The sequence below is a fragment of the Desmodus rotundus genome, chromosome 6 (genome assembly GCF_022682495.2).
Source record: "Desmodus rotundus isolate HL8 chromosome 6, HLdesRot8A.1, whole genome shotgun sequence".
Lineage (NCBI taxonomy): Eukaryota > Metazoa > Chordata > Mammalia > Chiroptera > Phyllostomidae > Desmodus > Desmodus rotundus.
This window is the reverse complement of record NC_071392.1, coordinates 132,949,017-132,963,331: the sequence shown is the minus strand read 5'-3', so window position 1 is coordinate 132,963,331 and position 14,315 is coordinate 132,949,017. Positions and strand designations below refer to the sequence as shown.

The following is a 14,315-nucleotide window of genomic DNA, read 5'->3' as shown; positions in this document are numbered from 1 at the left end:
ATTGAAACCTTCGACCTCGACCTATCTTTTCCTCAGCATTGGCAACCCTCAGCCTGCCCTTGGTTGACACTGAGCAGAGAGTGCTTAACGACCTGTGCTCGGGGAGCTTTCTTTCTCTCACTCTTGCCAGTTGCCATGGTTCTGGGATGGTCCATTAACTTGGCTTGTGGGTGTAGAAAAGTAAGTGTTTTTCACAACCAAGTGCTTTTAGAACCAAAGTGGAAGACAGAGAAGTGAAAGAAGGTGGAATGGGCGTGCTAGCTTTAAGTGATGTCCTCACGATGGTGCTGCCTTCACAATGAATTCATACATTCCTCCGTCTTGTTGGTTTGTATCTTCAGGATGTTAAAGCAAAGCAAAAGTGGTTCAGAATCCATGAATCTGGTACACAAACATGCCAGTATGAGAGCCTTAGTTAAAGTATGGAGTGCTAAATTAACCTATTTCTCAGGGGTACTTGTGTTTACAGGTTGAGTCACATAGAAATAAGTTTCTCCAATATACGAGATAGGAGATAACTTGAAATGGTGACATAGTTGGCTCCTTTCTCTTACACCCTAGTAGAAACTTCAGGCTATTACTTCGGAGTCAAATTGCCCAAACACAAACCAGTTGTTCCCGTGACCTAGGAGGAGGACTGTGTATGTCCTTACATGGTCATGCCACACTCCAGGCTTCAGCAGCCCCTAATAAGAAGACGGAATTCAGGCTCTGGTATTTCACTACCCATTTGAATTCTCCCACACTGGTCCATTTGCCCCCTTTGGGGTTTACCTCTTTAAATTAGTGTCCTTCTTGCTCTCAACTAGATTTCCCCACTTACTGGTCGTGTCACCTCATAGGGCCTTCCATTTTGCCCTCCATTGTATGGAGGTAATCAATACAACCTCATGAGTAATTGTGAGAAATCAATGAGCAATCATGTTAATTAAGGCCTTAGACCAGGTAAGTGATAAGGACTCAGTGAATTTTAGCTGTTAGTACTGTTACAAACCCATCATTAGTTGGAATTAGTGGTCTGTGGTTAAGACTTCAAGTCATCAACTCTTCCCACACCAAAGTCACTATTGGTGGCAACATCCAGGAGCATTCTCCATGTGATGAAGACCTCACACTCTCACCCAGCACACATCAAACGTCAACATGCAGAATCTTGAGGAAATGCAGATTCTGATCTTGTGGGTCTGGAGTGGAGCCTGCAATTCTGATTTCTCCCAGCTCCCAGGTGACACCAGTGCTGCAGGCCCCTGACCACACTTTGAGTAACAAGAGCTAGAAATTACATACTGAGAAAGTACAACACATTCTCCACTGTTGTTGCCATACTTGTAAGATTAGATGAGAAACCTGCTTTAGAGAAAATTTCAAATAGAGGTTGGGCATTTCTAATCAGAGCTGACTTCTCACTGTTCAACATTGATCTAAATGCCCCAAATGCTCAAATGTTTGCACAATTAAATAAGGTCAGCAATTGGAAGGTGCTCGCTGCTTTTGAATTAATATTATTTTAAAAGTTATCAATGCTGAATTAAAGTTATCTTCTGTCTTTGATTCAAATTGTAGGCCAAAACACACCAAAAATCCTTGAAATGTTATGTTGAACCATAAAAGATTGTTGATATAACACTTTATTTTTTATCTATAAAAATGGCAATTCCTTACATTCAACTGAAGAGTTGTCTTTTCACTTGATAAAGTGAGGAAATAACCTTCCAACCAGGAGACAACCTTCCTCTTCCATTTGTTTTCTATGGATAATTTAACAGGTTAGAACTTGTATGTACTGCCTGACAGCTGCTACAGTTGAAATGACAAACGTGAACAGTATTAACAAGCCTATTGTACAAGCTGCTTCCTGTTTAGTTAACTTTCTCATTTAAAGAATTAGGGTTTTAATAGTGCTGCCTGAACTGATGACACCTATAAAAACCGTGGTTCTCAATTTTGCAATTTTTGAGGCTATAAATGCTAAGTCATCAAGTTTATGGCACTCAACAATTGAACAAAATAGTTTTCATAAACACCAAGTTTCCATCTAACCAAGGGCAGGAATTTAGGCAATCTATAAAACAGTAGGGCACGATTTTATTTTCTAGGCCCGGAGTCAGTCAACTTTTTAATAAAGAGCCAAATAGTAAATATTTTCGGTCTTGTGGGCATTTAGTCTCTATAGTGATGACCAAACTTGGCCATAGTAGTATGAAAACAGCCATAGATAGCAGTGAATGGGCATGGCTATGTTCTAATAAAACTTTATTTACCAAACAGGCCTATGGCTGGATTTGGCCTTGGGGTTAGTTCACCCACACCTGGTTTAGCCTTTTCTGTTATAATGATAGAGATGGTGAAATACTGCAATGGTGGCAATAATTGTGGACTCTCAGCATAACCTTAGATGGTGTAAGATTACAGCTGCTGCAACAAAGAAATACTGCCCTGGCTGATGTGGCTCAGTAGATTGAGCCCTGGACTGTGAACCAAAGGATCACTGGTTTGATTCCCAGTCAGGACACATGCCTGGGTTGTGGGCTAGAACCCCAGTAGGGGGTGTGCAACAGGCAACCACACACTGATGTTTCTCTCCCTCTCTTTCTCCCTCCCTTCACCTATCTCTAAAATAAATAAAATCTTTTGTAAAAATGTGCTTAATTTTTCTCAGTTCTCTTTAATTTGAATTATCAAATTTTGGAAATATAAACAAAAGGAAAATCATGGTTTTTGCTGTGATTAATAGAGCAAAAGATTTTCTGATACAAATCTGACATCTTAATTATATTAATATTTCACTGAATGATTTTAAACAATAACTGTTTAGTAACTTAGCTAGATAGTCATGTGAAAACCCTTGAGAAGATATCAAGGATAGTAATACTGTTCAAAAGAACCAATACAAGTCTTCTATTAAAGAGGTGAGTGATAAAAAGAATGTGTTTCTCTGTGGTATAAAATATTTGATGAGATCTAACATGATTCTGTTCAGATTTGGATTCCAGAGACTGGAATTTGGTTCATCTCTTTTATCCCTCACACTTCTCAATTCAATCATTTTTGTGCACACTACTCCTATCTGTTTCTGCCCATCTCCTAAAAATAACCTCCTTGTAACTGTATTCTAGCATGGTAAAGTCTCATTTTATATAATACAGTAGAACAGATAGCAGTAGAAAAGAACTGTAATCAATTGGTGTTACCAACTTTGAAATGGCAATATTGTAAACATGTGTTTCAGCCTAAGTTCCCCATCCTTCTCCATTCTTTGTGCTCAAAGGAAATTTTAGCCTATCTTTTTTTCTTCTGTAGAAAGAACCTTCCCTGAAACTCTTCCATATACTGACACCTCCTCTCCTTACTATCAGATTCAACAAACAATAGCCTCTTAGCTCACTCTGTCCATCCTGTCATTGTCAGGTGTGACTGTCACCTGTCTGTGGTGTTTGAGAAGGGGCACTGCATCAGAGATGAAGCAGATATTGCATTCAAATAAAAGGGCCTTTTTGATGAGTGAAAGAGGCAAATAGTGGATTCAGGGTGATGTTTCCACCATTCTTGTTCCCCCTGTGTGATGATGCTCAGTCTACTGGCTCAAACCAAGTGGAAGGAAGAGTGAACACCTGGGCTCTGATGAAGAGACAGCAGTCCTGGTGAACTATGAATGCAAATAATGTGGACAAGCTTATTACAGATGTTAGTGTCGCTGCACAGCATGAAAATGATGTGCTCCAAATGCTGGCTCTCGATAATTACGTCTTTGTGCTCCATTGGCAGTAAACATTCTATAGGTTTCATTTTGATGTAATTAATGTTCTAAGAATAGTTTATCCCAGTAGTGTGGGCTTATGCAATGAGCTAATGAAAAAACTTCATTCAGTGTGGATGCTCGGTGGAAATGCCACCAGGAAGACCACGTGGTGTAGAAATTTTCAAACAAGAGAAACACATACACATTTACCCTGCAACCCATCTGCTCGCCCTATATACTGCCAGACAAAGTATGCGTGTTCTGAACATTCCACTTACAGATGCAACAGAACAAGCCCACAATAAAAGTATGTGGTGGACAAATGATGACAGTCGAGGCTTAAAAGGCTAAGGGTTGTGTGTTTGGGTTAGTGAAAACATGTTAACTGACTTCAAATCATATGCTCAAATTTATGATTCTGAGAAACATATCAGGCCTTAATAATGACCAGAAAATAGTTGTGAATGGTAAATTTTTAAGCCAAGTTGTTTCACCCAGCCATGAGAATTCGATTCCCTTCACCATGAAGATCTATCACAGATTCCTTGCTTGTGACAACTCTCAGTGGGCTCTGTCACTTCCAAGACCCAATGCGGCCTGTAGTGATTTATTTCCTCCTGCAGTTCCTCATAAGGAATGTGCAAAGAAACAGGACTTGTTTGTGTTCAGAAAAATCCCCTTGGTGGCAAAATTGCCTTGATGACACCAAAACCTGTAGCTGTTTGCATGATGAGGAGGTGATGAACTGGTAGGAAATAATTAGTTTCTTCAGCCACCTCAGAAGGAGGCAGGAGTTCTCTAGTTCTCCTGGTGAAAAAAAGATTTCCCCATTCATGGAAATCATTGGGCAGGAAGGTGCTGTCTTCTCTCATCACATCTTCCTATGGATTTAACATACCTAATCTTACTGAGGAGAAGTGGTAGACCAGTGGGGTTGGGAGGAAGCCCCAGGATGGTCCTCCCACTCTGGGTGTTTGGGAATAGTTTTTTCTCCCAGGGTCACTGGGTGGGATGATACTTGTGGGCCCCATGACTAAGTCTCACTTCTGAACATTTCTCTGTGTTGCCAATGTGCCTATTAGAGAGAGAGTTGCCATATTACAACCCAGGACTAATGAGCTATTACCAGACTTCCCGATGAGTATGGGTCATTGAATGCTGCAGGTTGGTAATAAAGAAATAAGTTTCAATAAATGCTGCAGCCTGTCCAGAAAGTATCCATCCACATAATATGAAAAATGGAGACATTTGTTGAAGAAGACACAAGAAACTTTGTACATAGGACAATGATGCCTTAGTCCCCTTCAAAGTAGGCACTTTGGGACCTTACAGTTCTCTCAGCACCTCTTCCACTGTTCAAAACACTCTGGGAAATGCTTTTTGGAATCACCATCAACTTCCCTGTCATATTTTCCTGACTGTCATTGAACGTCTGAAATCTCTTCCGTTTCAAAGGCGATTTTAGTTTTGGAAAAAGCCAGAAGTCACAGGTTTGCTAAATCTAGGCTGTAGGGGGGCTGAGTCACCTGGGTGATTTCATGTTTTGCCAAAAAACTCTGCCCAAGACATGATGCATGAGTGGGTGCATTGTGATGAAGCTGCCAATCACAAGTTGCCCATAGCTACAGCTGTTTTCTTGGTATTGCTTCTCTCAACCAATGAAGAACATTGAGGTAGCACCCCTTATTGTTTGACCTGGAGGCGTGTACTTGTGATGGACATCACCTTTCCAATCAAAAAACACTGCAACTTGGCCATGCCTTCTTTGAGTGTGGAGAACAAGGAGACTTCCATCTGGATGACTGGGCCTTCGTTAATGGATCACAGCCATAAACCCATGATTCATCTCCAGTTAAGACCTTCTTGAGGAAATCTGGTTCACTGGTAGCTATTTGAATCAAGTTATTAGCAACTGCAGTGCGATGTTTCTTCTGCTCTGGTAACAGAAGTTGCTGAACAAATTTTGCCATGACATGTTTCATGCCAAGATCCTGGGTCAAAATCTCAGACACAGTAGTTTTTGGAATCCCCAGATCAGCTTCTAGTTCTTGCACTGTCAGTCACCAATCTTTGTTGATTGCAGCTTGTATACGGTCAGGTGTTCTGCTTGTTGCATGCCTTCCAGAAAGTGGATTACTTTCAGTAGATTTCCAACCATCGTTGAAGCCTATGTGCCACAGTTTTATTTGCACTGCAGTCGTTGCATTGTCCCTGGAAGCCTTCTGAATCATCTGAACAGTTTCCACAGAGGAATGTTCAGGCTTAACGCAACATTTGATGCAGATTTGTTGCACTACTTGCTCAGTCATTTTGAATGCAACGGCCACACAGTGTACATGTGCACTCAACAGACTCTACTGCCCCCACTGACTAGTACAGTGAAGGCATCATTGTTCACACATGTGCTTTCCAGTCCACTCTCCTTGGCTACCCGGTTACATCGATGTTGCACATACCACTCTTGTTATATTAACAATGACTGAACTTTCTCCTGACAGACCTTGTATGTAAAGATGAGATGTAACTTGAAGATGCATTTGGTTGCTTTCTCTCTCAGCTGAGTGGAATTTTTAGCTATTATTTTCAGGTTATTTTGCCAAACGTTAACCAGATGTTTCCACAATTTAGGATAGAATCCTAAATGTCTTTAGACCACTGTACTGTGTGCCCCGTGCTTTGGTACCATCTTGGCAGTCAAATGGATTCAAGATCCTTACATGTTGCTAATCAGTGGATTCTCTGATAGAGATGTGTTTTGCCATCTCATGGGTCTCTCTCTGTAAGTCAGTCCCCCCCCCCCCCCTTGATCGTCTCTAAATCCCACAGCTTTTGCTTTTACCTACCAAACAATACAGGTTTCTCTTGTCTTGCCATAAAAAGGCTATAACTTAACCTGGCCCTGTAACAAGCTAACATACACTATGTGTATATATGACATATAACTGACTCCATACACTAGGGACTATTTGCCAGAAAATTTATCTGCAAGACCAAAACATTCCTTCTGCAAAAAGATAGCAAGTTTGCTTAAAGTCTGCCTGCCACAGGTCAGTGGATTTATAACTAATTCTAAATGTCACAAAATAGCACTCCCAAGATAGTGGGTTTTCTCCTGCCATTTAGAACATGCCTCCTCCCTTTGGGATCCTTGCTGCCTTTCATCTCAGTCTCTGGAACCCCTAGATGTCTCAGTGTGTCTCACAGAACCCCATTCTCTCCAGTTGACAGGTGAGGACACACAGGTCTGTAGGAACCAAAGGACTCAACAGAGCCAAAGGGCTTGCCCATGCCACTAGACTCTTCCTCTTCTGCAAGACATCAGGTGGGTGAAGATGTTAGTTATGATGCTATCTATTCTCTAGGATTCTTGACACATTCTTCCGCTTTGTTTTGTTTGAAGACTTTGTGGATGCCTGTAGAATTGAATCCACAGGATGGACCTGGAGCTGGTGGAGGCCAAAGCTAGTCTGTGGGATCCTGCAGCAGAGCAAATGGAGGCAAATGAGAAACAGAGCTCCCTCGGCCACAGCATCTAGGCGCAGACTACTCTGGGTGACATCTGCCTGGTGACTGGCGCTGGCCAACCCAACCTTGTGCGCCTGGTCTCCCCAACATATCCGCATGTGTCACCAAGTGACCAGAGCTCAGCAGCCTCTAGGTCTCTGCTCTGCTCCACCACGGAATCCTCATGGACAGCTGTTGAACCTCTGACCTTGGTATTGTGCTCACAAGTTCCACTGCAGCAGCTGCCTCTGCTGTGTTATGTGGGTATGACCCTAGTGAAGGACCCAACGGAAGCTCCAGGTGGATGGTGCTGAAGAAGTAATGCTGCCTCCATAGCCCAGGGCTGTGGGGAGATGGCCAAGGTGACAATGTTTCACTACAACCTTCTTGCTGTGAGAGCCATAGGATCCCCAGTTTCTCCAGGCCTCCAGGGAAATGTGCCTTGAGAAGACATTATCAATTTCTAAGGGCAAATTGGCATGTCTGGCTGTTGTTTTAGAACCAAGGAGTGCTGAACAGCCTTTTGCTTGTTCCACCACATTTGTATGGAAGAAGGAAAGTGTAGATACCACTGGCAAAAATGAAATCCTTTCCTTTATTTGTTCTCTATTTTAGCTCCTTACTCCTTGATCTGCTTACTTTTCCTGACCACTTCACCCCTCCCAGCACCAGTCCCTCACTGTGGGTAGATATAGAGTCTTGGCTGGTTTCCAGCGATGGTTGTCCAGACTTGCGGCAACCTGAACACAGGATGTCCTCAGCATCCTTTGCATATTTATAAATAAGTGCACTTCCACTTGATCACTTGATACTCTATAATAGGAAACCTTGTGACCTTATTTTCCAGGGAGGAATGAGAGAGAGAGGGTGGGGGGAGAGAGAGAGAATATAAAGGAAACTGATTTCCTTCTTCTGGAATATTCTGCTGACTCATATTGCATTACTTTCAAATAACTGACCAAGTGTTTCAATTTTTTCTACACTGTTTAGCAAGCTTCAATATACTCCATTTACTATACAATTTTACTTAATATCTCACACAAATGAAATATGGTTTGTATGTTAGAAAAGGTATATTTGGTCAATCAAAATAAATTTTAAGGAACACATTTGCAAACCAAATTTTATTTACCATCATGGATAAGAAAAACAGTGAGCTGAACACAGATGACAAGGTGCCATACCTGCACACAGGATTCCACTCATCATGTGTAGCCAACCATCAGGTTTTTAAGGAAAAAATTTAATGGCATAAAACATACACTAACCCTCAGTATGAGGGACCTTTTAATGTATAATGTAATTCAGAGTGAACATTTTTTAAAAACGTTAATATTATTGTTGCTCACAGGGAGCAGCCATCAACCCACAAATTGAAGTTTTTCTTTCTTTCAAAGTTTTCAGGATGTTAAAAATACTTCTTTGTCCCCATTAGTCCCCATGCTTTCAAATTGTGTGGACACTGAGCTTTTGTCTTCCTGTTTTCCAAGCTGGTAAAATATGTAGCCATCAACAATTCAAAGAACAACACGCAGTTTGTCCCTGAGGCAACTTACCTGCAGTGGCTTCTCCTTCATTGTTATTCTTAGTCTATTCCTCACAAAGGGCGGAATATTCAATATTCCCGAGAGCTGAGCCTTTCACTAAACCCTTACCCAAAGCATTAGGTTCATCGTCTGAAGTTTCTCATGTGCTGTCCTTCCCACAACCACTCAAGATACCCCCTTCGGAAATGCAGACCCTGTGCAGATTTCTAAAATCTCTTTGCAAACCATCGCAGATTTAGTGGGTCACAGTAAAAGTAGCAAAGACATACCACGAAAGGAAGGGGAAAGCACAATTGTGATGTTTAGCACAGCTTGCTAATCAGTGTTTCAAAGACAGAAGAAAACAACTCAAAATGTTAACTGATGAGGGACAGACTTGTTCTTCAAATTGCTGAGTGACACAAAATGGAAAACATTGTAATGACCTGCTATTAAATTTAATACCCCAAACACATGGTGTTCTATTTTTCCCCCAAAACGGATTACTCACCTGACTGGTAAATAATTTCTGAGCCCTTACCCCAAACCCAGTTGCCTAACTTCCAATGCATCCAAATGTGAATTGGTCTGTTTCCTTTACTTTGAAAATCTGACTGTAAAATCATTCTACTTTCTTCTAGTTTAACCATTTCGTTTATTTGAAGAATTACAGGTACACTGAGCCCCAGAATGTCAGGAAATGAAGGATCTGCTAAATTAGCACGGTATTCTTATATCCTTTTTGGTTAAAAGGATAGATTCTTATGGGTTCTTATCTAGATTTCTCTGAAAAAGATTCTCAAAGTTTCCATTCTAACTTCACCCTCCCGTACATTTTTAAGGACCCCCAATAAGCTTTCAGCTCTAGTTAGGGGGTTTGAGACCGCACCCTTGTACTGCCAGAGGGCAGAATCCAGCAGTTTAGGCTCAGCTCTAAAAATTGAGGATCCTCGTGATGGTGGTGGGTTTTTTTCCCTCAATAAAAGAAAAATAGACTTTTAAGAAATCATCTGAAACTCCACTTCAAATCCTTATTGAAACCACATGATGCAGAAATAAGTCCACCTCTACTTTGACTTTGAAAATATTTTATTTTAATAGTAAATAGTTATACAGTTGAAACAGTTCTATTGAAGCTTTCTATAAATAGCTAACAATTAAGAAAATAATGTACGTAGAAAAGAGATTGCATTTAAAAGTAAGAGCTGTTGGTTGTACAAGGGCCTCAGGAGCCCTCCAAGCAGAATAAAATGGTAGGTTGTCTGTAATTCGCTCAGATAGGTATAAAAGTTAAAACTTTTAGCAGATCCCTTTAGAAAAAGGCTCTCTCGTAAAATGCACAGTGAAATGTCAAGAGTGGCAGGGGAAACACACACACCAAGAAAAAAAAAAGATCTGCAATCAATATCTTAATCTTCATAATTAATATAAATAAATAAAGAATAAATAACAATTACTCACAAATCAACATATACATTTAGAGGGAACTCATATAGTCCTACCTCACTCAACAAAGGCGATCAAAACAAAAAGTCTTACGTGAAATATTGAGGCAGTTTCTACAGCATCTTGTGAAAATTCCCTTCCCTCCCGCCAAAAACAATCCCCAAAAGACAACAGTTCAAGGCATTTGTGGCTATACTAAAGAAAACTCTCTTTTTTTAAGCAATTTGATTTGTTCACATACAAAAAGGTAAAGCCAGACTCCAGCAGTTCACAAGCCATAATAAAGCTAATCGTGTGGGAAGTTCAACTTACAGCCTGTGAAATTTAAAGGCATTTCTTCCTCAAGATTCACCCAAAACAACCCGTACGCTACATACATAGAGAGCAGAGATTGGTAGGCGAGAGCAAACCGCATTTCTAGACCATGAGCACAGAGAATACTAGTAAGAAAAACAGCTCTCCCCTCCAAGGGGAGGTTTCCAACCGCGAGACGAACGAGTACAGCTTTTCTCCCTTGTACAGAAGAGACTGGCTCCTATTGCGCCAAGGGGGAAAGGGACACGACGCAAAAGAGGGGTCTCCAAAGGGAGTCACAACGAGAGAATTGGGGCTACCGTCACGCCACACCAAGAGGAGTGGAGACAACACGTTCGCCCGGGGTGAGAGCCCCGAAGCGATGCGGGTCCGGGGCGCGCAGGGCGCACTCTCTTCATGGGTCTCCAAGCGAAGGCACAGTTCGGAGGGCCGGGATGGAGGGCGCTCTCTAGCAGGCCGGACGCACGGGCACCTGCAGGAGGATCACCTGTCTGTTCTCCGACGGGTGGCACTTGTTGATGTGCCGCGTGAGGCCAGGCGAGCTGTAGAACGTGGCGGGGCAGTACTTGCAGGGGAACACCTGGGCAGCGTGCAGAAGGCGCAAGTGGCGCTCCTGGGCGCCCTTGCTGGGGAACGTCTCCCCGCACACTGGACACAGGTGGCAGTCGGCCGTGGCACTCAGGCCGAGCACGCCGGCTGCCTCGCCCTCTCCAGCCGCCTCCTGCAGCGCCTTCTCCTCGGACCCGGGGTACAAGGCCAATAGGTCCTCCGGAGGGGCCGCGGGCGGCGTGCCCCTGGCCTGCAGCGCCTGGTGGTGCGCCAGCAGGTGTTTGCGCAGATAGGCCTGGCGGCGGAACTTCTTAGCGCAGTGATGGCACTCGTAGAGCCCGTCCTCCGAGCCCGACTCCGACACGCCACCGGGGCTCGGCGTGTCGCGGTCGCTGCCACCGCCCGTCGCCTCCCGCGCCTCAGCCCTGGCAGCGGTTTCGGACTCGGAGGCGCGGGCGGCGGCTGGCGCAGGGCGCGGTTTGTGCCAGCGGCGGTGGGAGGCCAGGTTGGCGGGGCAGCTGAAGACCTTGGCGCACTCGGGGCAGCGGTACTCCACGCGCACGATTCGCGAGCACTTGTGCTGCGCCAGCGCGAACGGGTCGGCGTACTCCTCCTTGCAGAGCTGGCAGATGAACTCGCCCAGTGGCCGCGCCGCGCCCCCCGCGCGGCCCCGTGGAGCTTCCACCGGGCCCTCCTTGATCTTCAGCCCGAGCACAGGCGACGTGGTGACCTCGTCCTCGAAGTGCAGCTTGCGGATGGCTTTGGGCTTCTTGGCGCCCGGAGCCTTGGCCACCTTGGCCGGAGGCTCGGGAGCGGTGGCGGAGGGCGCCGGCCGCTTTCCCGGGGGCCGCAGGGAGGCGGCGGGGGGCAGCGGAGGGCCGGGTACCGGGCCGCGGGCCGCCTCCGCGCCTGCTGAGAACGCCGTGCCCATCTTGAGCTCGGCGGGCGCAAAGAACAGTGGGTCGCCGCTGCAGGTGCCGCTGCCTCCGGAGCTGTTCCCACCACCACCGCCACCTCCGAGCAGTGCTGCGGGCGTGGGGAAGGACTCGGCGGAGACCGGTGAGCCGAGGTTGAAGCTGCGCTCGAAGTACTTGTGCTTTTCGTGTTCGCGGCTCACTGGCCGCGTGGGGCTGTAGAGCGGCGCGGGGTGCGCGGCCTCCGGGTTGCCGAAGTGCGCGGCCCGGGGGCCGGGCTGGGGTGGCAGCGGGCCGGGTGCGCAAGAGAGAGCGGCGGCGAGCGCCGTTTGAGCGCGCTCCGAGGGCTGCAGCTGCGGCAGCGGACTCGGGCCCGGGCTAGACAGTGGGGGCTCGGAGCGAGCGCCCCCGCATCCCGGCGAGAGCAGCAGCGTGCGGTCGCGGTCCTCGCCGCCGCGGACCCGGTAGGACACAGGAGTGGACTTCTTGCTGCGCTTCACCAGGAAGCCCCGGGGCATGTTGGCGCAGCGCGAGGGCAAGGCACTGTCCCGGTCCCACCTTTACGCTCGGCCGTGGCGGCCTCAGTGACCCCGGCCTGTGGCACGGGCGCGGCGGCTGCGAGAATTGCGTGGCGCCGGTGGCGGCTCCACCCGGCTCTGTGCTTTGCACGCGAGTCCCAGACCCCGGGCCTGAGAGCCGCTCCCCTTTAACAGGGGGAGGGGGCCATTGTTCTCGCCTCCCGCGTTCCCCGTAGCCAATCAGCTCGCCCGCAGCTCCTCCCCCGGGTAGGGTGGGAGGGCGGCAGGGAAGCAAAAAGGGGGTCGGGACTCAAGGGTCGCCCGGTAGGTGCGGCAGATGTACCTGAGGGCGCTGGGCCCCCTGCGCGCGCCCCGCCGTCGCCCGGCCCGGCGCCGCCACCCCGCCCGGTCGCGGCACACGCCTGGCCCCGCCTCACTTCACGGTCTGCTGCTCCTCTGTGGGGAGGCGCACGTGCCTGGGCTTTGTGTCTCTCCTCCCGGGAGCGCGGAGTCGCCAAATGGGCCCGTCTATCAGCACGACAATGCACGCCCCCTCCCGCGCGGGGATTATCCGCGGGTCTCGAGCAAAATAGCAACAAAGGAGAAGAATGGCCCCAAATATGTCAGGAGGGTTCAATCCGAGAGCCGGAGCGGAGGGGAAGTTGGGCGCGCTGATTGGGTAGGGACGGTGGTAGGCCACAGCAGGCGCGGGAGAGGTTTGAGTGCGGCTGCTGGGAAGAGAGAGAGGTCCTCGGAGGCACAGGAACTCCTCGTGTTGTTTGGCAAATAATCGAGAATTGAAAATAGCTGCAAAGCCTAGGCTGAGGAGAGACCCAGCCCGCGTTTCGGACGGGTGGGCCGCGGGACTCAGGATCCAAGCGAAAATGGGGTCCAAGTTTAGGTCGAGGATCTGGCCTTGTGGCTGCAGCCGATGGTGATGTTTTCTCCATCTGGGCGCGGGACCCCAGGTCTTGGAAAGGTTTCTCTCAACCTAGAGAAGCAGTTGGCACCGCACTACTTCAATTGCCAGAAGACACTGCGCTAAAGGGGTGAGGAGGCAGGCTCGGTTCGAAAAGGAACTTGAATTTCTGAACTTTTTTTTTTTTTTTTTAAGTTCAGGGAAGCTTAGTGATTGGCATCCTCGGAGGGGCCGGGTGCAGGCCGCTCGGAGCCTCCCAGTCGCCCGGGGCTGGCTTGATTTTTGGTGGAACTGGCCAAAGTCCGAAACCCGAGGTCAGCCGCTTTCGTCCCAGTGGAGTTGGTTTCAGCTCTCCTTGAGAGGCCTCATGCATTTTCATTCGGATCGGGCATTTTGTCTGCCGGTTGACATCAGATGCTAAATCAAGGGCTCCAATCAAAGTTCTGAGGAATAAAAGGGCCGCGGGTGTTGGCGTAGGCCCCCCCGGAGCCGTGCCCCCTTCACCTTTGTGAAGGAAATTAACCTCCAGCTATTGAGCGCGGGTCGCGGCCAATCTGGATGCAAAAGCGACGCGTGCTGCCGGCTGAGGGGGCAGTGGTGGGGGGCAATCTGTCCTCTAAGGCAGGCTCTGGCCTCGGAGAGGACAAGCTGCAGCCACCCTCCCCCTCGCCCCGTGCCACCAGGAAAAGACAACAGTGAAGATCGTTGGGACCCAGACTCGGCCCTTTGCTTCCATCCTCTTCTCAGCCCAGCCCCGAGGAAGCACAAAAAGCAACATCTCTGGGGACGGGGGAAGAACCCCAACAGTGCACAGTGGCCCTGGTCGCAAATCCCTTTGGGAACAAGTGGCAAAGCCACATAAGTAAACTGTGATACATTGTGAGG

The 14,315-nt window shown here is 47.3% G+C and overlaps 1 protein-coding gene across 1 annotated transcript; it reads right to left on the bottom strand.

Moving 5' to 3' along the window:
• Positions 1 to 8,691: 8,691 nt before the first annotated feature.
• On the bottom strand, positions 8,692 to 13,158 carry INSM1 (INSM transcriptional repressor 1). Its single transcript, XM_053927284.1, has one exon. The coding sequence runs from the start codon at positions 12,509 to 12,511 to the stop codon at positions 10,979 to 10,981; it is 1,533 nt and encodes a 510-aa protein (XP_053783259.1). The 5' UTR covers positions 12,512 to 13,158; the 3' UTR covers positions 8,692 to 10,978.
• Between the last annotated feature and the right edge of the window lie 1,157 nt (positions 13,159 to 14,315).

Excerpts from the sequence above, each read along its gene's own strand:
- INSM1 (XM_053927284.1), bottom strand. The coding sequence starts at position 12,511 with ATGCCCCGGGGCTTCCTGGTGAAGCGCAGCAAGAAGTCCACTCCTGTG.